This window comes from Sapajus apella, unplaced genomic scaffold (assembly GCF_009761245.1).
Source record: "Sapajus apella isolate SASKATOON/1434 unplaced genomic scaffold, GSC_monkey_1.0 scaffold108, whole genome shotgun sequence".
In the NCBI taxonomy this organism is placed as follows: domain Eukaryota; kingdom Metazoa; phylum Chordata; class Mammalia; order Primates; family Cebidae; genus Sapajus; species Sapajus apella.
In genome coordinates this window covers 3,882,979-3,910,936 of record NW_022437048.1, presented here as the reverse complement: position 1 = coordinate 3,910,936, position 27,958 = coordinate 3,882,979, and the positions used below count along the sequence as shown (strand labels likewise).

Sequence of the window (27,958 nt, the reverse complement as noted above, 5' to 3'; positions counted from 1 at the left end):
TTTTCTTGTAAATCTGTTTTAGTTCTTTGTAAATTCTGGATATCAGCCCTTTGTCAAATGGGTAAACTGCAAAAATGTTTTCCCATTCTGTTGGTTGCCGATTCGCTCTAATGACTGTTTCTTTTGCTGTGCAGAAGCTGTGGAGTTTGATTAGGTCCCATTTGTCTATTTTGGCTTTTGTTGTCAATGCTTTTGATGTTTTGGTCGTGAAGTCCTTGCCTACACCTATGTCCTGAATGCATACTTTAAAATAATAAGACCCATCTATGACAAACCCTCAGCCAACATCATACTGAAAGAACAAAAGCTGAAAGTATTTCCCTTGAAAACCAGAACAAGACAAGAGTACTTCACAAGGGTGTATCACCACTCTTATTTAACATATTGTACTAGTCCATTTTTATTCTGCTGATAATAACATACCCAAGACTGGGTAATTTAAACTGGGAAAAGGGATTATTGGACTTACAGTTCCAAGTGGCTGGGGAGGCTTCACAATCATGGCAGAAGGCAAGGAGGAGCAAATCACGTCTTAAGTTCATGGCAGCAGGCAGAGAGATTTCGTGCAGGGAAACTCCATCTTCTAAAGAAATCAGATCTTAAGAGACTTATCTACTATCATGGGAAAGACCTGCCCTCATGATTCAATTACCTCCCAGTGGGTCCCTTATCTACAGCATGGAAAAGACCTGCCCCCATGAGTTAATTACCTCCCACTGGGCTCCTCCCCCAACATGTGAAAATTCAAGAAGAGATTTGAGTAGGGACATGGCCAAATCATATCATTCGGCCTCTGGTCCCTCCAAAATCTCATGTCTTTACACTTAAAAACCATTCATGCCTTACCAACAATCCCCCAAAGTCTTAACTCATTTCAGCATTAACTCAAAAGTCCACAGTCCAATGTCTCATCCAAGAAAAGACAAGTCTCTTCTGCCTATGAGCCTGTAATATTAAAGCAAGTTAATCATTTCCTAGATACAATGGGCTTTCAGACATTGAGTAAGTATAGCCATTGCAAATGGGCAAAAAAAAATGGACAGGACTCTGTGTCTCATATCCAGGTCGCACTGATAGAAAAGATGGGTTTCCATGGTCTTGGGCAGCTGTTCCCTCTTCAGATTTGCAGGGTACAGCCTCCCTCCAAGCAGCTTTCATGGGCTGGCAATGAGTGTCAGTGGCTTTTCCAGGTGCATAGTGAATGCTGTTGGTGGATTTACCATTCTGAGCTCTGGAGGATAGTGGACGTTTTCTTACAGCTTCACTAGGTGGTGCCCCAGTCAGTAGGGACTCTGTGTACGTGCTCTGACCCCCATATCCCTTCCACACTGCCCTAGCAGAAGTTCTTCATGAGGGTCCCACCCCTGCAGTAAACTTCTGCCTGGGCATCCAGAGATTCCCATAAATCCTCTGAAATCTAGGTGGAGGTTCCAAAAACCCCAATTTCTGACTTCTGTGCACCCTCAAGCTCAATATCATGTGGAAGCTTCCAGGGCTTGGGGTTTGCACCCTCTGAAACCATGACCTAAGCTCTATATTGGCCCCTTTCAGCCACACTGAAGAAGCCGAGACATAAGGCACCAAGTCTCTAGGCTGCATACAGCATGGGGACCCTGGACTTGAATCACAAAACTACATTTTCCTCCTAGGCCTCTGGGCCTGTGATGTGAGGGTCTGGCATGAAGACCTCTGATATTCCCTGAAGACATTTTCTTCATTGTCTTGGGGATTAACATTCTGCTCCTTTTTACTTATGCAAATTTCTCCAGCTGGCTTGAATTTCTCCTCAGAAAGTGGGACTTCATTTTCTATCACTTTATCAGGCTGCACATTTTCTCAATTTTAATGCTCTCCTTTCCTTATAAATTTGAGTTCTTTTAACAGCACTCAAGTCACCTCTTCCATGCTTTGCTGTCTAGAAATTTCTTCTGCCAGATACCCTAAATCATCTCTGTCAAGTTCAAAGTTCCATAGATCTCTAGGGCAGAGGCAAAATACTGCCAGTCTCTTTGCTAAAACATAACTAGAGTCAACTTTGTTCCACTTCCCAAGGAGTCTCTCATCTTCATCTGAGATCATCTCAGCCTGTATTTCATTGTCCATATCATTATCAGCATTTTGATCAAAATCATTAGGCAAGTCTCCAGGAAGTTCCAAATTTTCCACATCTTCCTGTCTTTTCCTGAGCCCTCTAAAGTGTTACATCCTTGGCCTGTTACTCAGTTTCCAAGTTTCTTCCCCATATTCAGGTGTCTTTACAGCAGTGCTTCTACTGGTACCAATTTACTGTATTAATTCATTTTTACACTGCCGATAAAGGGTAAAAATGAATGTTTTTTCTGAGACCTGTTTCCCATAATTAATACAAAGTGTTTATTGGATTTACAGTTCCAGATGCCTGGGGAAGCCTCATGATCATGGCAGAAGGCAAGGAGGAGCAAGTCACATCTTACATCTGTGACAGCAGCAAAGAGAGAGCTTGTGCAGGGAAATTCCATCTTATAAAGCAATCAGATATTGTGAGACTTATTCACTATCATGAGAACATCATGGGAAAGACCTGCCCCGATGATTCAATTGCTTTCACTGGGTCTCTCCCACAACATGTAAAAAATCAAGATGAGATTTTGTTGGGGACACAGCCAAACAAAAACACATAGTATTGGAAGTTTTATCCAGAGCAATCAGACAAAAAAAGAAATACAAGTAATTAAAACAGAAAGACAGGAAGTCAAACTATCCCTGTTTACAAACAACATGATTTTATATCTAGAAAACCACGTAGTCTTGGCCCAAAACTCCTCCAAATGATAAACAATCTCAACAACATTTTATAATACAAAATCAATGTATAAAAATTACTAGCATTCCTTTACTCCAACAATAGCCAAGATGAGAGCCAAATCAAGAAGGCAATCTTATTTACAATTGCCCAAAAAGAACAAAAATACCTACAAACACAGCTAGCCAGAGAGGTAAAACATCTCTACAACGAGAATTAGAAAACACTGCTCCAGGAAATCAGAGAGGACAGAAATAAATGGAAAAACATCCCATGCTCTTGGAGAGGAAGAATCAATATTTCCACAATGGCCAAACTGTTCAAAGCAACTTGGAGATTTAATGTTATTTTTAATGCCAAGGACATTCTTCACAGAACTAGAAAGAATTTATTCTAAAATTTATATGGAGCTAAAAATAGCCCAAATAGCCAAAGCAATGCTAAGCAAGGGGGAAAAAAAAAAAAAAAAAAGCTAATAGAATCACATTGACAAAATATAAACTGTACTGAAAGCCTATAGTAACCAAAACAGCATAGTAATGATACATAAACAGACACATAGGCCAATGGAACATAATAAAGGACCAAAAATAAAGGCCCACACACCTACTACAATTTAATCTTTGACAAAGCCAACAAAAACAAGCAATGGGGAAAGGACTTCCTTTTCAAAAAAAAATGATACTGGGATAAATGGCTAGCTCTATGCAGAAAATTGAAACTGAATTCATTCTTTAACTATATACAATAATTGACTCAAGTTACATTAAAGACCCATGTGTAAATCCTAAAACTGTAAAAAGCCCTGGAAGATAATCCAGGACATACTATTTAGGACATAGAAATTGGCAAAGATTTTGTGATAAAAGTACCAGCAGAAATTACAACAAATGCAAAAATTAACAAATAGAACCTAATTAAAGAGTTTCAGCACTGCATAGAAACTATCAACAGAGTAAAAAGGAAACACAGATAATTGAAGAAATTATTTGTAAATTATACATCTAAGAAAAGTCTGTTATGCAGAATCTACAAGATACTTAAATAAATGTAAAAGCAAAATTCAGACAACCCTATTAAAAAGTGGGTGAAGAATATGAAAGGACGCTTTTCAAAAGAAGACATATATGCAGCCAACAAGCATATAAAAAGGCTCAACATTACTCATCATTAAAGAAATGAAAATGAAAACAACAATGTGATACTAACTCACAGCAATCAGAATTGGCTATTACTAAAAAGTAAAAAAAAAAAAAAAAAAATGCTTGCAAGGTTGCAGAGGAAAGAGAACCCCAAATGCTAATCAATGGTAGACAGGATTTTAAAAAGAGTAGTAAATAAACACCATGAAATTCTATGCAGCCATAAAATAGAATAAGACCATGTCCTCTGCAGAAATATTGATGGAACTGAAGGCCATTAACCTTAGCAAAACTAACACAGGAATAGAAAAGCAAATACTCATAAGTGGGATCTAAATAATGAGTCTACGTGGACAGAGAGCAGGAAACAATAGAAACTCAAGCCTACTTCAGGGAGGAATGTGGAAGAAGGGAGAAAAATCTGTAGGGAGAAAAATCTGTACAGCAAACCATCGAGCCACAAGTTTACCTATATCAAAAACCGTCACATGTACCCCGAACCAAAAATAAAAGTTAAAATATAAATAATACAAATAAGAAAAATCTAAAGGAAATGTGTAAATCTTAGAAACACAGCCCTCCTTGTTTGAATTGGGAAGAAATAGAAATCTTGAACAGACCAATAACAAACAGAAGAACTGAATCAGTAAATTTAAAAATGGCTGAGAAGAAAAATCCCAAGGGCATATGCATTCAAAGCTGAATTTTTTCAGCCATTAAAAAATGATTAGTAACACAACTACTGAGTCTATTTCAAAAGATTCAGAAAGACAATTCTCCCTAACTCATTCCATGAAGGCAGTATCACTCTGGTACCAAAACTAGAAAAGAACATAATAGAAAAGAATACTATAGACCAGTATCCCTGATAAACATAGATGCAGAAATCCTTAATAAAATAGTAGTAAACTGAATCCAACAAGACATCAAAATGATAATACTCCATGATCAGGTGGCTTTCATTCCATAGAGAGTTAAATACATGCAAGTTAATAAATGTGATACCTCACATAAATAGAATTAAATATGAAATCCTTTTGATCATCTCAATATATACAGACAAATATTGAATAAAACCCAGTATCTCATTATGATACAAACTCCCAAAAAAACTAGGCATAGAAAGAACATATGCCTCAAAATAGTAGAAGTCACATTTAGTAGCCCATAACCAACATTACACTGAATTGAGAACAGTTGAAATCATTCTCCCTGAGACCTGGAACAAGACAAATATGTTCACTTTAACCATTTATATTCAACATCATACAAGAAAACCTAGCCAGAGCAATCAGGCAAGAGAAAAAAAATGAAGGGCATCCAAATCTGAAAATACACAAAGTCAAAATATAGTTGTTTGCTGATGATATGATAGTGTATCTAGAAAATGAATTCATTAATATCAGGTTACAAATCAAAGTAAACAAATTAGTAGCACTGCTACACCAACAACAATCAAGCTAAGAATCAAATCAAGAACCCAATCCCTTTTACAATAGCTAAAAAAAAGGAAACTACATAGAAATATACTTAACAAAGAAAGTAAAAGATTGCTATGAGAAGAACTACAAAACACTACTGAAAGAAATCAAAGTTGACACAAACAAAAACTCATGTCACATTCATGAGTTAAAAAAAATCAATATTAAGAAAATTACCATATTGCCCAAGGTTATCTACAGATTCACTGAAATTCCTATCAAAATGCCAGCATCATTTTTTCTCAGAGTAAGCAAATAAAAACCTAAAATTCATATGGAACCAAAAAAGAGCCTGAATAGCCAAACTAATTCTAACCAAAATAAAAAAAAATAATCAGAGCTATCACACTACTTGACTTCAAATTATGCTAAATGGCTATAGTAAACAAAACAGTATGGTACTGGCATAAAAGTAAAAATATATACCAACGGAAAATAATAAAGAATCCATAAATAAAATTAAATACAAGCAACTGATCTATGACAAAGAATGCAAAAACATATTGGGGAAAAGACACCCTATTAAATAAACAGTGCTGGGAAAACTGGCAAGCCAAATGTAGAAAATGAAACTGGATTTCTATCTCATTGTGCAAAAAAATCAATTCAATATTGATTAAAGACTTAAATCTAAGTCTTGAAACCATAAAAATTCTAGAAGACAACCCAGGATAACTTTTTTGGACATTGGACTAAGAAAAGAATTTATTAATAAGATGCCAAAGCAAATGTAACAGAAACAAAAATTTTTAAAGAGTACCTGATTAAACTAAAAAGCTTCTGTACAGCAAAAAGGAATAATTAGAAGAGCAAACAGATAACCCACAGAATGGTCAAAAGTATTTGCAAACTTTATAACTAACAAAAAACTAATACCTAGAATCTACAGGGAACACACACACACAAAAATCAAAAAGAAACAAACAATCACATTAAAAGTGGTGAAATGATATGGATAGACTTTTCTCAAAATAATAAACACAAATAGCCAAGAAACACAGAAGAAAAAAAAATGCTGAACATCACTAATCATCAGGGAAATGCAAATTAAATCACTAATGTTATACCATCTTACCTTAGCGGATTATAAGTATTTAAAAGTCTAAAAAGCATAGATATTGGTGTGAATGTGGTAAAAGGGAAATGCTTATACACTGCTGGTGCAAATGTAACTTAGTACCACTTCTATGGAAAATAGTGTGGAGATTTCTTAAAGAAATTTTGGCCTATTTACCATTAGATGCAGCAATCCCACTAATGCGTATCTATCCAAAGGGAAAGAATCTATCATATGAGGATTCCTGCATTCACACATTTATCACAGCATCGTTCACAATTGCAAAGGTATGAAATCAACCTAAGTGCTTGTCAACTGATAAATGGATAAATAAAGTGTGGCATATATACAAAATTGAGAAGATACAAAATAAACAAGTTCTTGTCAACTGATGAATGGATAAATAAAATGTGGTATATATACAAAATGGAATCGCACTAGCTATAAGAAAAAACAAAACAATGTATTTTGTGCAACTTGGATAGAGCTAGAGGCCACTATTCTAAGTTATGTAACTCGGGAAAGAAAAATCAAATACAGTTTGTTCTCATGGTTAAGTCAAGCTAAGGGCACACAACAGCATGTAGAGTGACAGGATGGGCTTTATAGGCTCAGACGGGGGGATGGTGGCAGAGAGATATAGTTTAAAAAAAGCTATATATTGGGTACAATGTACACTACTTGGGTGTCAGGTGCACTGAAATCTCAGACTTTACCACTACACAATTTATCTACATAGCGAAAAATCAACCACTAGTACCCTAAAAGATATTTAAATAATATATATGTGTGTGTGTATATATATATATATATATATACACTATAATATATAATACCTATAATATACTTAGAAAAACGTCACAATTATATTTATTATATATTATATACTCATACATATTATATGTCATATAACTTATATATAGTTATATATAATTATATATAAGTATATAAATATGGGTATTATAATAATTTATATGTAATTTATATAATGATATATAATACATATAAGTTTATATTATATTGTAATATAATAATCTACTATTATATATGTTATATTCTGTTATTATATGTTATATGTAACATATAACATATAATTAATATGTTAAATATTATAACATATGTTATAGTCTGTTATATATTTTGTTATATATAATATATGAAAAGTGATGTTAGCTGTGTGTGTGTGATATACGTAAACACACACACAGCTAACATCACACTTAATGTAAAAAGCCTAAATATACTCTTCTCTCTTCTATTCAACATTGTATTGAATATTGTAACCAAGACAAATTGGCAAGAAAATGGAATAAAATAAATCCATAATGGAGAAAGAAAGTAAATGATCTTTATTGACTTACATCATTACTTTATAATAGAAAATCATTAGAAATATGCTAGAAAAAGATTAGACCAATGAAACAATAAATAAGGTTTCAGGATACAACAACAATAAACAGAAAAAAAAATTATTTCTATATAATTGCAATGAATATTTAAACTAAAATAAAGATTTTTAAAATTACTTCATTAGTCTATAGTAACATAGTAATTTCACACTGCTGATAAAAACATACCCGAGACAGGGGCATTTATTTTTAAAAAAGAAAGAAAGAAAAGAAATTTAATAGACTCAGTATCGTGGCTGGCAAGGCTTCACAATCATGGTGGAAGGTGAAAAGCACATCTTACTTGACGGCAAGTAAGAGAGAGAATGAGATGAAAGCAAAAGTGGTTTCCCTTATAAGACCATCAAATCTCATGAGACTTATTCACTACTTTCATTACCATGTGAACAGTATGGGGGAAACAGCTTCCATGATTCATTTATCTCCCACTTGGTCCCTCCCGCAACCCACAGGAATTATGGGAGCTACAATTCAAGATGACAACTGGGCGAAGATGCAACCAAATTATATTATTCTGACCCTGGCCCCTTCCAAATCTCATGTCCTCTCATTTCAAAACATAGTCATGCCTTGCCAACAGTTCCCCAAAGTGTTAAATCATTTCAGCCTTAACTCAAAAGTCCATACTCCAAAGTCTCATACAAAACAAGGCAGGTCCTTTCCACCTATGAGCCTTTAAAGTCAATGGCAATTTAGCTACTTCCTAGATAGAATTGGGGTACCAGCATTGGATAAATGCATCCATTCCGAATGGGAGATATTGACCAAACAAAGAGGTTAAAGGCCCTGTGCAAGTCCAAAATCTTGCAGGGTAGTCACTTAAAGCCCCAAATGATCTTGTTTGACTCTATGTCTTATATCCAGGTCCCATTGAAATAAGAGGTGGGTTCCCATGGTCTTGGGCAGCTCCACTCCTGTGTCTTTGCAGGGTACAGCCTCCCTTCAAGCTGCTTTCACAGGCTACCATTGAATGCCTGCGGTTCTTCCAGGTGCATGGTCCAAGCTGTTGGTAGATCTACCATTCTGGGATCTGGAGGATGGTAACCCTCTTTTCACAGGTCCACTAGGCAGTGCCCCAGTGGAGACTCTGTATAGGGCCTCCAATCCCACATTTCCCTTCTTTGCTGCAAAGCAGAGATTCTCCATGATGGCACCACCCCTGCAGAACACCTCTGCCTGGACAGCCAGGCATTTCCATACACCTTCTGAAATCTAGGTGGGGGTTCCCAAACCTCAATTTTCTACTTCTGTGAGGCTCAACACCAGGTGGAAGCTGCCAAGACTTAGGACTTTCACCTATGAAGCCATTGCCCAGGCTGTGTCTTGGCCCCTTTTAGCTATGGGTGGAGCATCTTGGTTGCAGGGCACTGAGTCCCTAAGCTGCACACAGCAGGAGGGCCCTAGGTGAGTCCCACAAAACCATTTTTCCCTTTTAGGCCTCCAGGTCTATGATTAGACTGTCTACCACGAGGTTTCTTATGTGCCTTGGAGACATTTTCTCCATTGTCTTGGCAATTAACATTTGGATCCTCATTACTTATGCAAATTTCTGCAGCCGGTTTGAATTTCTTCGCAGAAAATGTTTTTCTCTTCTACCACATAAGCAGCAAATTTTCTAAATTTTTATGTTCTCTTTCACACTTGAGACTGAGTTTTGTTTTGTTTTTGTTTTTGTTTTTGTTTTGTTTTTTTGATGGAGTCTCACTCTGTCACCCATCTGTCCCAATATCTGTCACCCAGATGTCTCAACATCTGGCACGATGTTGGCTCACAGCAACCTCCACCTCCCAGGTTCAAGCGATTCTCCTGCCACAGCCTCCCTAGTAGCTGAGATTACAGATATGTGCCACCACACCCAGCTAATTTTATATTTTCAGGAGAAACAGGGCTTTGCCATGTTGGCCAGGCTGGTCTGAACTTCTGACCTCAAGTGATTCACCTGCCTCAGCCTTCCAAAGTGCTGGGATTACAAGTGTGAGCCACCATGCTTGGCCTTAAAACTGAATGCTTTGTAAGCACCAAAGTCACCTCTTGAATGCTTTGCTGTTTTGAAATTTCTTCTTCAAGATATTCTAAATCACCTCTCTCAAGTTCAAAGTTCCACAAGTCTCTAGGGCAGGGGCAAAATGTCTCCAGTATCTTTCCTAAAACATAGCAAGAGTCACCTTTAATCCAGTTCCCAAAAAGTTCCTCATCCCTATCTGAGACTACTGCAGCCTGGATTTCATTGTCCATATCAATATCAGCATTTTAGTCAAAATCATTCTACAACTCTCTAGGAAGTTACAAACTTTCCCACATTTTCATGTCTTTCTCTGAGCCCTCCAAACTGTGCCAACCTCTGCCTGTTACATAGTTTCAAAGTCACTTCCACATTTTCAGATATTTTACAGCAGCCCCCTACTTTACTGGTACCAATTTACTGCATTAGTCTGTTTTCATACTGCTGACAAAGGCATAGCTGAGACTGGGTAATTTAAAAGAAAAAGAGATTTAACAGACTCACAGTTAGAAGAGGCTGGGGAAACCTAACAATCATGGATGAGGGTGAAAGTCACATCTTACATGGCAGCAGGCAAGAGACAGAATGAGAACCAAGCAAAAGGGTTTTTCCCTTCTTAAACCATCTGATCTCATGAGATTACTTATTCACTACCAGGAGGACAGTATGGGAGAAACCACTTCCATAATACAATTATCTCCAACCAGGTCCCTTGTATAATATGTGGGAATTATAGGAGCTACAATTCAAGAAGGAATTTGAGTGGGAACACAAACCATATCAATCACCCTTAAAATAATGCCAAAGAATATAATTATTAGAAATAAATTTAAGAAAAAGAGGGTAAAACATGCACGGTGGAATCTGCAGAACACTATGTTAGAAATAAATTAATAGCATTTAAATAAATGAAAAGGCTTCCTGTGTTCATGTACAGAAACACCTAATCTTTTGCCATTTTCTCCTCCCCAAATTGACATACAGATTCAATGCAATTCATAACAAAATTCCAGATAACTACTTTGCACAAATTAACAAGGTGATTCTAAAACTGATAATGATATTGAAGCAATATAGTAATAGCCCAAACAAGCCAGGTGTGGTTGCATGCACCTATAGTTCCAGCTACTTGTAAGACTGAGAGTTGCTTCAGCCTAGGACTTCAAGTACAGCCTGGACAACATAGTGAGACCCCTGCCTCTTAACAAAAAGGAAGAAGGGGAAAACAAACAAAAGAAATAGCCGAAACAATTTAAAGTAAAAAACAAAGTTGAAAGACTTATACTCCCTGCTTTTAAAGACAAATACAAATATACAAGAATCAAAAGAATGGTATAAATATATACAGATAGATATATAGATCATTGCAATAGAATTTAGAATCCAGAAATATATTCACACGTTTATGGTTTCTATCAAAAGTGTTAAACCAATTTAAAGAGGGAAAGAATAGATTAATAAATGTAAGTGGGAAAACTGATTATCCCCATACAAAAGACATACACCAGGCCCCCTACCTCAAACTGCTTACATAAATTAACGCAAAATAGATTTTTAAAACTTCAATGTAGCACTTGAACTATAAAACTCTAATAATAAAACATAGGGGCTAATTTGGGGGACTCTGGATTTGGGAATGATTTCTTAGATATGACAACAAAAGTAAAAGCAACCAAATTAAAGTTGATTAATTAGACCAAATCAAAATTAATACATTTGTGCTTCAATGGACACCATCAAGAAAGTAAAAAGACAATTCAAAGAAAAAGAGATATATTTGGAATCATGTATCTGATAAGAAACTAGTATTAAAAGCATACTAAAAAATGTCAATAAGAAGAAGCCAAATAATTTAATCAAATAATTGGAATAAAAATTTTTCCAAGAAAAATATACAATAGCTAATTAGTACATGAAAAACATGCTTAAAATCATTAAATATCAAGGAATCATAAACTGTAATGAGATACCACTTTACTCTCACTGATTATACTCAAAAGACATATAATAACAAGGGTTGGCAATGTTGGGGAGACATTGAAATCCTCATACATTGTTGGTGACAATAGAAAATTATTCATCCACTGTGAAAAAGTCTAGCAATTCCCCAACAGGTTACACATACATCTACCACGTAATTCAGTAATTGCCTTTCTAGGTATATACCCAAGAAAAATAAAAACATGTCCACAGAAAGCATGTACATCAATGTTAATCAACACTATTTATTTGTAATGACCAAAAGTGGAAGAAAATCAATATCTATCAACTGATAAATTAATAAATTGCATGTATAAATGGCATTTGATACTATTTGGCAATACAAATGGAGTCCTTATGTACACTATACCATGGATGGACCTTTAAAACATTAAACTAAATAAAAGAAGCCAGTCACAAAAGATCACATATTATATAGTTTCATTTACTTTTAAAAATATCCTGAATAGGCTAATTTATAGAGGCAGAAATTAGATTACTGGTTGCCCAGGGCAGGATGGATGCAGAAATTCAGGTGGGAGATAAGAGGTAACATACAGGATTTTTTTTTTTTAGATAAAACTGATTGTTGTGTTGGATACAGTCTGTGAATTTACCAGGAAACCCTGAATTTTACATAATAATTGGTGAATCATATGGTATGTGAATTATACTTCAACAAAGTTTTGCAAGATATTTCTTGAATCACGATATTAAAAAATGCTGTTTCTGTTGTACAATTACTTCATCTCTTCTTCTGTGTCAAGAGGCCTGCAGGGCTTTCTCAACTGCCACTGTTCTTCACACTATTATAAAATATATTACATAAAACAGGGTGCTTTTAAGGTCATTAATCTTAAGTAGACGGTAGCAAATGTAAACATAAAAGAAACATTAAACATCCTTCAGTAAATATGAGGTAATCAAACTTTTGTTTGTCTCCTTGCCATCCATGTACTCAGGCTGTTCATATAATGTATTTACTCTGAAATGAAGGAGTTATATTTTAACTTGATTGATTTATCTCTGTATATAAGCATGAGAAAGAAACAGTGACTGGAAAAGAATTATCGCATTGCACCAAGATGGCTCTGAAATGGATTTCAGTTCTTCTGCTGATACAATTCAGTTGCTACTTTAGCTCTGGGAGTTGTGGAAAGGTGCTAGTGTGGCCCATGGAATACAGCCACTGGATAAATATGAAGACAATCCTGGATAAACTTGTTAGCAGAGGCCACGAGGTGACTGTGTTGGCATCTTCAGCTTCCATTCTTGTTGATTCCAGTGAATCATCTGCTATTAAATTTGAAGTTTATCCTGCCTCTTTAACTAAAAATGATTTTGAGAATGTTTTTTCGAAACTAATTGCTGGATGGATATACAATAGTCCAAAATATACATTCTGGGAATATTTTTCACGAGTACAAGAAATGTTGTGGAAATATGGTAACTGTATTAAAAAATTCTGTGAAGATTTAGTTTTGAACAAGAGACTTATGACAAAATTACAAGAGTCAAAGTTTGATGTTGTTCTTGCGGATGCCATTGGTCCCTGTGGTGAGCTGCTGGCTGAACTTCTTAAAGTACCTTTTGTGTATAGTCTCCGCGTCTCTCCCGGATATGTACTTGAGAAGCATAGTGGAAGACTTCTATTCCCATCTTCTTATGTGCCTATTGCTATGTCAGAATTAAGTGATCAAATGACATTTGTAGAGAGGGTAAAAAACATGATATATGTGCTTTATTTTGACTTTTGGTTTCAAATATTTGATTTAAAGAACTGGGACCAGTTTTACAGTGATGTTCTAGGTAAGTCATGTATTTAATTGGTGATTATTAAGTCCTAGCTTTCTTTATGCCTTTGAAGGTGAACTTATATAAAGTCAGAGAAGAGTGTTCTTTTAAGTGAAGTAATGAAATGAAAATATTAATCTCACAAATACTATGAAAAGACTGACACTAAAGGATCAGTTTGAACCCTATAACTTTGACTCCTCCAGGCACTCTAGAAGTCATAAAACTGCAAAGTAAAGCACTTGTGATTTATTTAAGCAAACATATATCCACTTTACTATGTTATTTTTATATTTTTAAAAAGTCAATAGATACATCAAGAAACCTCCTGATAAAGACAAACATGTAGATTGAAAAGTTACACATATTTCTAGCACAACTATCAAAGCAACATTGAGGAAGCTGTTTCTCTTTGTGCACCTCAGTTTCCTTCTTTAGAAATTAGAATCTGTTTTCACATAAAGGATTTTTTCACAGTTTAGAGATATACTGGCTCTATTCTAGAAATAAAAACCAGAACTTGAGGTTTGTAATGTTTATACATGCCTTCACTAACAGCTTAGAAACTGTTTCAAGGATTGAAATCTTCAAAGTGAAAATTCAAAAGTTTAATCTATATTTCATTAAATAACATCCCTTCATTAAGGAAGATTCAAGCCAAGTTACAAGGGAGAATCAATCTCTATTTCAATAATTTCTGAAAACGTTTCAGCTGTTATTTGTAAATATATTTATTTTCAAAAAGTAATATTAATAAGATCTTAACAAGAACCAAGAGCAATAATAGGTATTTCAACCATACACAAGGATTTCAACCATACTCAAAAAACTCACAGTTCACTTGGAGAACCAAAGATCAAGGGACTAGTGTAATAAATTATAGAAACTAGACTGAGTATTACTTAGAAAGCTGTTTTCATGGTACGGTAAGATGACTTCCTTTTGGAGCTCAACGATTTGTTTAAACATGTATTTGTTACCTTTGCTGTTTCAGAGAGGAAACAAGTGCATATTTAAACCCATAGTGGCTAATTTTAATGATTATTTCTGATTGGGAATATACTAAATTATGTTAAAAATGTAGCTTCCTCTCACAGTTCTCTGAACACTTTGCCTTCCTTATATATACATACGAGCATCATATGCAACACATGAAAATTAAATTATGCCTATATATAAAAATATATGTATACATTTATCAATGCACAGGTATTTTACATATCTTTGGTTACATTTTTCCAAATCATTTCAGGAAAATATCTATATATTCACATGACACTTCTCTTGTGTCAGTTACCTTTTTTTATTGTTGTTTTTTGGATTTTTTCCCCCATTAGGAAGACCCACTACATTATTTGAGACAATGGGGAAAGCGGAAATGTGGCTTTTTCGAACCTACTGGGATTTTGAATATCCTCGCCCAATCTTGCCGAATGTTGATTTTGTTGGAGGACTCCACTGTAAACCAGCCAAACCCCTGCCTAAGGTGAATACATTCCAGTTTGATTTGATAGCTTTGCATTTTCAGAAAAAATCGCTACAAATTTTTCAGTCAGAGTGTTTGACTCACGGTGAGAGAAATATGGGAGGTCCAGTAGAATGTTCTTGCCATTAGAAACTCGCTTATTTCTATCCCATTACAACTATGTGAACTTCATTATTAATAAACAACAAAGAGGGATACTGGGGAGACTTTGAAAACAGACTTGGTTAAACTAAAGGCTTCATTATGCAACACAAAAGAAAGTATAAGTAAATCTACTAAAGAGTATTTATAAGGTGATCACCACATACTACAGGCTGGTGCTGGATTTTTAGAGAATAAATGTAGACATAGTTTCTGCTCCCTCATGCCTTACATTGCACTTTGAAAGATAGGATATAAGCAAATAAAAAAGAAAACTCTAAAAGTTATTATGAGGGAACACCAGAATCCTAAGAGAATATCCAGAAGAGATTCCAAAGTCACTGATAATTAAAGTGAATCCTCAACAATGTGCTATACAGGTGAAAGGATGATGGGGAGAGGAAGAAAAGGAAAGCATTTGGAGAAGCAAGGGCAGTTCCTAGGACTCCAAAATTTCTTTGCAGAAAAAGACTGGGTAAAAAGACAGATGATGCAGGGGAGGTAAGTTGTATCTCGATAATTATGAGTTAAAAATATCTATAAAGTGCAATGAGGAGCTACTGAAAAGTGTTAATAAATGAAGTGAGATAATTAGATTTTGTTTTTTTTAAAAAAAGCTCCCAAGATGTTCAATGAATTAGACTGCAGAAAGGCCAGACTGTGAAAAGTGCAGATCATCCAGGAAATTTTGCATGAATGTAAGCAATAGATAAAGGAAAAATGGACTGGAATTTTGATAGAGATTATTATGCCTGCTTTTACAATATTAGCACTAACTTCATACTGTTTTATGTGGAAAAGTTTTTAATGCAGATAAAACACTTTGTCTCTGGCATATAGTCACCCAGAAATATTATTAACATGGTAATTATTGTGATTTTTTATTATTACTTCTGATACTATCAACTAGCTAACATGTGACAGCCACTTGAGATATAATTTCTCATTTAATAGGGCCTGGTTTTCCAACAAATAAAGATTATATTCACCAGCAAACTCCTAGAGAACAGATGTCCTGTGGACTTGTTTAAATGTAGATGCTTAAGTTTGGGCAGTCAGATGAACGAGCTGAAATGTTAAAGTTGTTTTTTAAGAGTTGAGGCTCTTCACCAGTATTCTAGCTTAAATTGTTTACCATTTCACAACAGTTTAAATTTGTGCCCTGAATATATTTACAGCCACATCCAATGTTTACTTGCTTTCACCCCAGCATTTAAGCCATTTGTCACTGAGATCCCAGAGGTCTACATCTTAGGACATAAAAGTGTCAGTTTATCCTATTGGAGCTGGTGCTTTCTGCCTTATGCCAAGCCTATAGGATACATCAGTAAAGCTCACTGGAGAACCTGGGTCTCAACATTGTAGCTGCCTGAAAGAGAAGCACAGAGGAAATGAATAGTGCATGTACAATAAAGACGATAATGTCAACCACATGTTTCTGAAAACTGCTCTTAGATTTAAATTACAAAAGAATTCTGTCAGAATATAGCATGATATTCCTTATGAAGGAACACAAAAATGGGATATACTTTACTTTAAGATCATTCTCTTAAGACATAAATAGAAAGCAATCATTCTTTACTACATTATTATATAATCTCTTAAGAGATTCATTTTGCCTACCTTCTTACTAGAAGCGACATAAACCTGAAATCTTTGTCAAGATAAAATACAATAATAATGTTGAATAAAAATTGCTTAAGTTCTATATGGTAACTTTCTCAAGGGACAAAAGCAGAGGTAAAATTAATGAAAATTCCATGAACTCTCCAATTGTTATTATTATCTCATATTATTCTCAAAAAATTAACTATTAACATTAAAGAAAATTGATAGTGCCAGTAGAAACTAAAGAGAGCAGGTGGAGAAGGAGGACAAGGGCAAGAATGACTAGTAGTACAAAAGTGATCATTACTACTACTAGCTGTTATTAACTTGCAGAATGAAGATTTGAATTTAGGTCAATAGTTGTGAAACTTGTCTTTAATTCTTTACTACATAAAATAATTATTACTCTAAATTTCTTGCCTTTCCATTAAGTATTAGAGTCTCAGATAATTTTTATGTATTTTAAAAGAATAAGACACTTGGTAAAAAGTATCAAGTGTTTTAAAATACATACAGCCATTGGCTTTATAATATACTCACATGAAACTATACAAAGGAAAACTAAGTCATGATGGACAAATTCAATATTTGTGGCAGATACAAAATAAACAGTAGTAGTAATTTAAATATAAGAAATGTTTAATAACTTATACAGTGTGCAAACCAAGCAATTACAATCATTTCACTGAAAGCCGTAATATAAATATAGTTGGAAATTGAGCAACAAAATGATGAATAAAACAAGACCACGATTTTTCTGTAGGATTAAAAGGTACAGCTAATAAGATTAAAATGTCCTAAATAAACATCATATATATGTATTGAGTTATGTAAAAATAAAAAAGACCATAAAAAAGCATATACATTTTATATGGGGACTATTTCTAGACAGAGAGTAAGGGAGAAATTTATTTACTTTTTTAAAATTTTTATACTTTTAGAAAATTTCTTACATTCATCTTATATTATTTTTACAAAGATTGCACAGAATAAGATCACTATGAATCTATAAACACACATTTCATAACTTCAGAATACCTGGATGTCCCACGTATTATTTGGAATACTGTTAAAATGACTCTCATGTTAACAGTGATGTTATAAGGTTGAAATTATATTTTTGAAAAATACATGTCAATATATGGTGTGCATGGACAAACTTCAGAAGTTTTATTCTTTGTTTGGTAAACAATAGTTATAAAAAGAAGGTTTACCTCAACGATTAAGATCTGAAAGTATACTTGGTATGTTGGAAGTGGTTTGTCATTATTTTACAAAAAGAAAAAGTAGTAATATTAAATACAGATAAAAGGAACAACAACAACAAAAAGATAAGCATACAATTTTGACACACTATCCAGGAAACTTTTGGCTTTATATGCATTTCTTTCTTTCTTTTCTATGAGACTACATATAACAATATGGAATTATAGAATGCATCTAAATTTAAAAATGGGAACATATTGTCACCCATGAGTCAGAATAATTATCAATCAATTCTAAACAAACACATGTTCACTAGGGCTTTCTATAGTGTGAAGGAGCTACTCTAGAGAGTAAGCAAATTTCCACTGGAGAAAGGTCTGGTGGCCTTTCCACCTATCCTGATGGACTGTCCCAAGTGCTCCCTGTGAGACACAGTAAAATGATGATGAGGGCCCTTCAAAGACAGTTATAAGTAGCACATCAATTTATCAGTGTGATTTCAGGAAACAAGGTGTGAAAATCACACCTAAACAATGACCTGAGAAATATGATTACTCAATTATTTAACTACATGCTGCATAATTCAGTATTGTAAATGGGTTTCTTAGGATTACTTCACAGAAATTTCAAACCACAATACCAGACTCCAGAATGTCAGTGATTCTTAAACTTCATATTTTAAAGGTGGTGCGTATGTGTGTGTGTGTGTGTGTGTGTGTGTGTGTGTGTGTGGTGGATAGGGGAGTAGGAAGACAGAAACTCAGAGAAATTTCAAGTCAGGTATAAAGAATTACATAGCTAAGGAAACATTGCTATAAATTCATTCCAATTGTAACTTTTTCCCATTGCTCAAAGGCAGGTGTAATGGCGCCAATGACTTCTAACTAAAAGAATTCTAGAGGAAAATCTTCCTTTGACCACAAATATTTACTAGAACTACAATGATACAGAATTAAGACAAAGTAATGCCACCTTCCAAGAGTCTCTATTAGTAATTATAATGTCATAAATGAAGAGTCTATGTATAATATGTTCCAGCATTATTTTCTTCTACTACGGTATAATAGCTGTTTCATTTCTTTCTTATACATGCATACCTATATGTGTACACACTCATATTTATACAAATATGCATAATGGAGACCATCTGTCATATTACATGTCTCCTTTCAAAGAAACTGAGAAATTAGGCCAGTCAAAAACACAGCCAGTACCCAAAAATTCCTGATAATACTTAATTTTCTCTGCTTAGATGTTTGTAACAATTCCTTCAATAGTGCTTGCTGTGCTGACACTTTTGTGACGGAGCAAATTCTTTCTTCATAGGAAATGGAAGACTTTGTGCAGAGCTCTGGAGAAAATGGTATTGTGGTGTTTTCTCTGGGGTCAATTGTCGGTAACATCACAGAAGAAAGAGCCAGTGTGATTGCGTCAGCTCTTGCTCAGATCCCACAAAAGGTTAAGTAAAGTGCTTTAATGGTGAACAGCTACTGAATGAGTCTACTAAACTGTAAAGGGTCCAGTTATCAAAATGTTCTGCCTACAACATTAAGTAATGGAATAGTTCTAATTATCTCAGATACGTGTTCAAAAATAAAAATATACATGGAAGATGTTAAAATGGCAAAGAGGAGAGTTTTCATTGATAATAACATTGGCATTAATATTGTGACAAGAAAGACAGAAATTTAAAAGGTGCACATGAAGTTTTGGTATTATCATGGTATTGTAGACATGCACATAGAAATCACCAAATTCTGCCCTGTCATTTTCTTCTTTTTCTTACAGAGTCCTTGAGGGCACTGTATACACTATAGATATTCCCAAAAAGGAGTTGCATGTTAATGAGTTACTGTACTATCACAATAACAATAAGCAGGCATTGAAAAAAGTCTGAAATGCATCATGCAGTTTAGGCTTGTCATGTAATCTGACCTCTTGTATTTTCTATACGTGTTGGAATAGCCCTATTTAGGGCGTTGTTCAGGATGCTATTCAGAAAAAGAATGTCCTAGACCAACAAACCACTGCTCCAGGTACTCACCTAGCTGACAAAATTTAGAGAAATGGGAAAACATGCCTTGCCTGCTGGACTATGGCCTGCTAATGCCTTAAGCAGGAAAATGTAGAGGAATGATGGAAATGGAATCCTGCTTTTAGGATAGATTCTGTACATTATAAAATATGGCCCCACAAAACCTCTGCTCTAACCACCAGTTAACACCTCCTCCAGATTAAGGAAAGAAAAAAGAATAAAAGAAGGAGACAAGCAGAAGGAAACCACTCATGGAAAGAGGTTCAGGTGTCCCCACTCCATAAAATATAGTAGGAACTTATTTCCCAATACGTAGAATACAGTTGCAATATTTCTGCATTTGTGAGTTACTTTTTAATTTTCTAACTGACATAGTCTTCTGATGACCTATGCTAATTTTTTGTTGAAAACAAAAAGCTACTTTAACACTTACATAGCAAATACAAAGTAAACACTTGTAAATTATACTTTAGTATCAGGATTGCTTGGGAATTCTAAAATCAATTACCTTATTTTGGTAATTGGCATGGGAATGGCTTGGCTAAAGCAGACCATATTACTCAATGCTGTCATGCTTTGTAGTGTATCATTTAAATGTTAATGATCAGTTAAGCAAAATTTGGTAAAAATACACAATTTTATATACTTTCAGTAGCTATATTGTTATTCATGAATTGCAAACTGGCTTTTTTTCCTATGTTGAAAATACTTCCATAATTAGCAATGCTGATAATACTCTGAAAGTGTCAAAAATTGACACTTGAAATTTTTCCTGGAAGTACAGCAGGATAATTGTAAACTGAAAGAAGTTACACACACTACCTACATAGCATTAATTTATTTCTCACAAGTAGCTGATTTTATAGATGTAGTTTTTTGCAAATAAAAGATGTCAAACTCTAATAAACTAGTACATGTAAAATTGCATATCATTCAAATATAAATTATTAAATTCAGAAGATGACAGCTAGAACAAATATATAAAATAAATATATAGGTCATTACTAATTAGTTACCGTTTTTTGCTCTAAAATTATAATGAATGTATATAACAATTTCTTGAATATTGAAATTTTTCATTGATAATCCAATGTGTCTAAGCTACAATGTTGGAAATACTATGATTTCCTAATATACCAAACATGTTTTAAAAAAAACAGTAATGACATGAAATGACAGTATTCAATTTACTTCATACTTTTAATAGTTTTCATTACTTAATATCTTGATCACATTTCTTCATATTTTTATATAAAAGGTATTTAACTAGCTGATTGTCAATCTCTTTAGAGTTCTAACATACTATAACTTTGGAGTTCTACTGATAGCACAAGATATTTTCTTCACCCTGACAGGTTCTATGGAGATATGTTGGCAAGAAACCAAATACTTTAGGATCCAATACTCGACTGTACAAGTGGTTGCCCCAGAATGACCTTCTAGGTAAGAATCCAGAGAACAAATACCGAATATATAAATAACAGCCAATTAGAGTGATAATAGTTCAACATGAAACATGCTTCTTGAATATTTATTTTTGAAAAAATAAAATATTATTTATTTTCCATTCTTGTGAGGAAAAAGATAACTATAATAGTTTTCATTTTATTATATACACTCACATTCTTTATTATTAGAATCAAAGTATTTTTATTTTAGGTGTAATTACCATTCATAGTTTCCCAATAACTTTCTGGGTTGTCTGTCTGCTATTTCTACAACTTTATACCCATCCTTTCTAATACTACAGGGTTATTTCAAATGACATTGAAAAATAACAGTTGCTCTTCCATTACCACTGACTGCATTTTTTATGGGAATAAACCCCCAATCTTTATATAAAGTGACAACACATTTTATGATGAAGTGTAGCGTATGCTTCCTCTATTCCAGCACCACCTCTACCCCACCCCCTGTTGCCTTGCACACCCAATATCACACTCAGTGACTGAACTATTTATTTAAGATAACATGTTCTTATATGCCCAATATTATTCTTCTATTTTTGCACATTTTAATGTTTTTATTCAAAATGTGTTTTATCATTTTGTCCACCTGGCAAGCTTAATTCATTTTTCCAGTCTGAAGTCACACACACCACTACCTCTTCATGTAATTATCACTTATCTCTCCAGCAGAAGTGGGTTCTTCTTTCTCTGAAATCTAAAAGCATTTTCAATCCTGTTTTATGGGCATCATAATATTATCTAGAGAATATTGTTCCTTTCAGTGCCTCATATTGATCATTTATTATGTTATTATTTACTTATAACTAATTATTTTGCTAAAATTTATTCAATCCTAGGTCACCCCAAAACCAAAGCTTTTATAACTCATGGTGGAGCCAATGGCATCTACGAGGCAATCTACCATGGGATCCCTATGGTGGGCATTCCGTTGTTTGCGGATCAACCTGATAACATTGCTCATATGAAGGCCAAGGGTGCAGCTATTGGAGTGGACTTCAACAGGATGTCCGGTACAGACTTGCTGAATGCACTGAAGACAGTAATTAATGATCCTTTGTGAGTATAACAATATTTTTCATTAGGTGGTATTTGTAGATGGTTTATCTCATCAGTAGTGAGTATCCTTTTTGTAAGAGACTCATTTTGGAAGAATTTAAATGATTTAACTACTGCTAAATCTGTTTTTATTTTCTACCAGATAATAATTTCAAAGTTACATTTGAAACTCATACATTCAGTAGGTCAACAATTTCTACAACAACTATTCTATACAAAAATAATGTTAAAGAGGTTATTGTGAATATGGATTTTTTAAATTACAGAATATACAATAAAAAGGAACAATGAACTTGGAGAAAAATAATAAAATCTTAAATCAAATAAATAACAATTCTGAAATTATAACCTATTTGCCTTAAAAATTTATCATTATTATTTTAAGAAATATGATGGGATATAATTTACAAGCATAAAACTCACCTATTTAAAGTATAAAATTTAAATGTATTTGATATGTTTAATTATGAATCCATCACCACAGTACAATTTTTGAACATTTTTATGACTCTAAAATAAAACTTATGATACATTAAGTCACTCTCCATAAATCTCTAGTCTAGGAAAATATTTATTTATTATCTTTCTCACTAAATTATACTCTCTATATATTCATATGAATGAAGTCATACAGTTTATGGTGTTTTGTAAATGACTTCTTTGACTTTTCATGTTTTTTTTCCAGTTTCATTCATGTTGTTGCACATATCAATACTTTGTTTCCTTTTTCTTTCTTTTTTTTTTTTCTTTTTTTTTTGCTATATAATATTCTTTGGCATGAATACACCACTTTGAATTTATACACTTATCAAGTAATAAACACGTTAGCTATTTCAAATTTTTGCTCTCAGAAACATTGCTATGCATAGTTTTGTGTAGAAATAGGTTTTCCCTTCTTTTGAGGAGATACTAGAAGTGGAATTTTAAAGTAATTGGGGAACTTTACATGTATGTGGATGAAGAACTGCTAAACTGTTTTTCAAAGTACTTGCAGCATTCTTCAATAACACCAGCTATACAGGAGGGTTCCAATTTCTTCACACTCTTCCCAAAACTTGTTATCACCTTTATTTTTATTATAGCCAGTCCAGTGGGTGTAAAGTGATCTCTCATTGTGGTCTTGATTTACATTTTCCTTCTGGCTAGAGATGTTAACCATCTTTTCATGCACTTACTGACCATTCATATATCTTCTTTAGATAAATTTCTATTTCAATATTTTCAACATGTTGTAATTTTTTTTTTACTTATTGCTGAGTCATAAGAATTCTTTTTATATTTATGAATATAACTTCTTATCAGATATATGATTTTCAAATATTTTCTTTCACTGTGGAGGGGTTGATTTTTTATATTTTTTACTTTCTTAGAGATAACCTTTGAAGCACAAGTTTTTAATACTGAAAGAATAAAAGTGTAATAATTAATCTTTTCATACTCCAAAGGAAAAAATATAGAAAATGCTATGTCTAGACCAGCTACCATTAATTCAGAATTTATTACTGCTATCAAAATTTTTGTTAAAGAGGTACCACATAAAGGAATATCTTAAAATACTTTACACAGAAAATAGTAAGACAATGAATGATTAAAAGTTCTTTAAAACAAATAGGAAATAATTGAAAAAAAAAAAAGACAGGATGGAAAATGGAAAATACAAAATAAGATGGTAGATTTAAATGAATCTACCAGTACTCAGATTACATTTAAACAGACAAAAGAAGACAAAATAATGATTAAGGAAATAAAAGTTTTGAAGAGCACAATTAAATGTAATGTGATATATATGTATAAACCTTTATATGTAGTATAAAAACGTGAATATATATATACACACATTCATACACGTGTGTGTGTGTGTGTGTGTGTGTGTGTGTGTGTGTACTGGAAATAAACATTTGTTTAGGAGTATATGAAGTAGTTACCTGAACTGATCACATCCTGGGCTAAAACTCACAACTCACTAAGTTTGTTAAGATTCAAAGTCATAAATAAGGCCTAGCTATACTAGAAATAAATTAAAAATCTTACAAAGAATGACAACTAAAAAGTTCTTCAAATTTTAGAAATCAAAAATACATTTTAAAAAATGTAGTCAACAAAATGTTATAATTATATGTGCACCTTTATCTCAGCAACTCTTCACCCAACTATATACCCAACAAAAATTAATATGTAAATTTAATGACATATATATAAATGTATTTATACGAGAATAATTAATAGTATCCAAAAATGTAAACAACCCGTGTCCATCAATTATTAAATAAATAGATACTCTGAGATATTTGTCAATCAACTGAATACTATACAGCAATGGAATTAACCAATAACTGCTACACAAAAAACAGAAACACATAAGTTTATTATATAATTCAATTATATAAACAAGCAATGCTAATCTATAATATTAGAAGTCAGGTTAATACTTAAATTGAGAATGAAAAGTAGTGACCAAAATGGTCCAGGGAGACAGAAGTTTTCTGGAAAGGTTGTGATAACTCAGAACACAAGCAGTAGCTGTCTCTACTTTAGGATCATGTTTAAGATAATTTTAAAATTTTGAGCTACTAGTGTATGTGTATTTATCTTATATATTTCATACTTAAGATTTTGTTTTACAAGGTATATTAACTCTTTTAAAGTTCTAGAAATTAAATAGCAAAATAAGCATGAAACAATGGAGACAATTCTACGGGTCCTATATAGTGTGGCCAGGAAAAACCTCTCTAACAAGTATCATTTAAGGGGAAGCTTCAAAAAGATACAGAAGCAAGCCCCACTTTATTGCAAGGAAGAATGCTCTGAAGAGGGAAAGAGGGGACAAAAGGTGTAAAGGAGTGAAGATGCGAATACCATTGGGAGCTTCAAGATTAATCGAAGGCCAGTGTCCCTAGAAAAGAGTGTGCAGGGCGAAAGTGTTAGAAGTTGCCAATGCCTGACCATGTGAAATTCTGTAGACCAAAAACAGATTTTATTCTTTTTTTTTTCTATTAAACAGCATGTCGTTCTTTTTTTATTTTTATTTTTTATTTAACTTTTACTTTAGGTTCAGGGGAACAAATGCAGGTTTGTTATTTAGGCAAACTTGTGTCATGGATGGTTGGCATATAGATTATCTCATCACTCAGGTATTAAGCCTAGTACACACTAATTTTTTCTGATCTTCTCCCTCTTACCACCCTTTACACTCTGCTAGGTCCCAGTGTGTGTTGTTCCCCTCCATGTGTTCATTCATGTGTTCAAATCACAGATTTTACTCCTAATGTGATGAGAATCCAGATGGAGATCTTAATCTGTGGAGTGTCTTAATCGGACATTAGTTTCAAAAAAATTATTCTGGTGACTGAAAGGAAAATATGGTAGAAGACAGATGAGTAGAAGCAGAGAGACTATTTAGAAGGCATGTCAACCACTGAACACAATTAAATGGGCCAGACACAGTGGTTCACACATGTAGTCGCTTCACTTTGGGAGGTGAAGCAGGAGGATTGCTTGAGACCAGCCTGGACAACATAGCCAGATCCCATTATCACAAGCAAATTTAAAAATTAGCCAAGCAGAATGTTTGAGCTTGTAGTCCCAGCTGCTCGGGAGGCTGAGGTGTCAGGACTGCTTAAGCCCACAAGATCGAGGCTACTCTGAGCCATGATGAAGGCAATATACTCCAGCCTGAGAAGCAGAGCACAACCTTCTCTCAAAATATATGTATATCAAAATGATCACTCTCAAATTGCATTTCTACTATCTTATTTGGAGCACTTCTAGAATGGCTTCTCATATGACTTCATTTTCACCTTAAAAAAATATTTGCCTATGATAAAATTATAATTTAAAAAACAAACTTTCTATGATGACCCAATTTAAAACATTCAATTTCTATGTCAATTCTGTAACATTCACTTTGAATTATTTGTGTAACATTTTTTAAAGACCTTCCATAGACTTGATATTCTTAGGCAATAAATTTACTTTCTATGTTGGTATATTTATGTTTATCTTTCAGCTATAAACAGAATACTATGAAATTATCAAGAATTCATCATGATCAGCCAATGAAGCCCCTGGATCGGGCAGTCTTCTGGATTGAGTTTGTCATGCGCCACAAAGGAGCCAAACACCTTCGGGTCGCAGCCCACGACCTCACCTGGTTCCAGTACCATTCTTTGGATGTGATTGGGTTCCTACTGATCTGTGTGGCAACTGTGATATTCATCATCACAAAATGTTGCCTGTTTTGTTTCCGAAAGCTTGTCAAAACAGGAAAGAAGGAGAAAAAGAATTAGTTATATCAAAGGCCTGAAGCTGTAATGACCAAAAACTAGGACTCCTCCAGTTAATTCCAGCATGAAGAGGCTGGAATGGAGGATTTCCTTCCTCCTGTGAGAAAACAACATTTCACAATTGACCCTGTTAAGTCAAAAGCTTATTTTCCAGAGGCTAAGTTGGAAATATTCCAAGTCAAATATTTCAAACCTAGGAAAAATTAAAATAATATAAAATCTTATGAGTTAATATTTAAGGCTATTATTCTAATTCACAAGTGACACAAAAAACTTTACTGAGCTTAACTATATTTTATACATTGTACATGGAAATAACTATATTCAGAAGTTCACTTACAGTGCCAATACTGTTTTGCAAATGCTCAGAATACTTTGGCTTCATTTTGACCAGATTTCTCTTGTTTTTACTGTTGCCAAAGAAACTATTCTATAATTAAATTACATGATATTGCAAGACCAGTAGTATTGCTTGGCTTTTTCTATGTATCTAGACTCAGCATCACTTTTTTTCCTAAAAGACATTACAAGTGTATCCCTCAAATGAAAAATGATGTTCACAATTAACAAATTAATATACCACATTAACAAAATAATGAATAATAAACAATTGTTATCTCAATATATACAAATAAAAGCACTTGAAAAATTCAACGTTTTATGAGTAAAAAAAAAACTTTCAACATCCTAGAAGTATAAGAAAATCACTTTAACATGAGAAATGATGCATATGAAAAGCTCACAGCTAAATTCATACCCAATGACAAAAATATGAAAAGTTTTTATCTAATATCAGAAGCAGGTAATGATACTCACTCTTGTTGTTTCTATTTCACATAGTACCAGAAGTCTGCTAGAACAATTAGGCAAGAATAATAAAAATAAAACAGTCTTCTAAATCAGAAAATAAGTAAAATAACCTCTGTTTGCATATTATATTATATGTGGAAAACTGTAAAGTCTACAAAATACTACTAAAATTAAAACAAATTCAGTAGATATGTAGGATATCAAATTAACATACAAA

At 33.7% G+C, this 27,958-nt stretch overlaps 1 protein-coding gene across 1 annotated transcript; it reads left to right on the top strand.

The window, feature by feature from the left end:
- The first annotated feature begins 12,903 nt into the window (after positions 1–12,903).
- On the top strand, positions 12,904–27,555 carry UGT2B17 (UDP glucuronosyltransferase family 2 member B17). The gene is made up of 6 exons (XM_032259312.1): positions 12,904–13,662; positions 14,985–15,133; positions 19,415–19,546; positions 21,479–21,566; positions 22,429–22,648; positions 26,655–27,555. The coding sequence occupies exons 1-6, from the start codon at positions 12,939–12,941 to the stop codon at positions 26,932–26,934; spliced, it is 1,593 nt and encodes a 530-aa protein (XP_032115203.1). The 5' UTR covers positions 12,904–12,938; the 3' UTR covers positions 26,935–27,555.
- Positions 27,556–27,958: the final 403 nt, after the last annotated feature.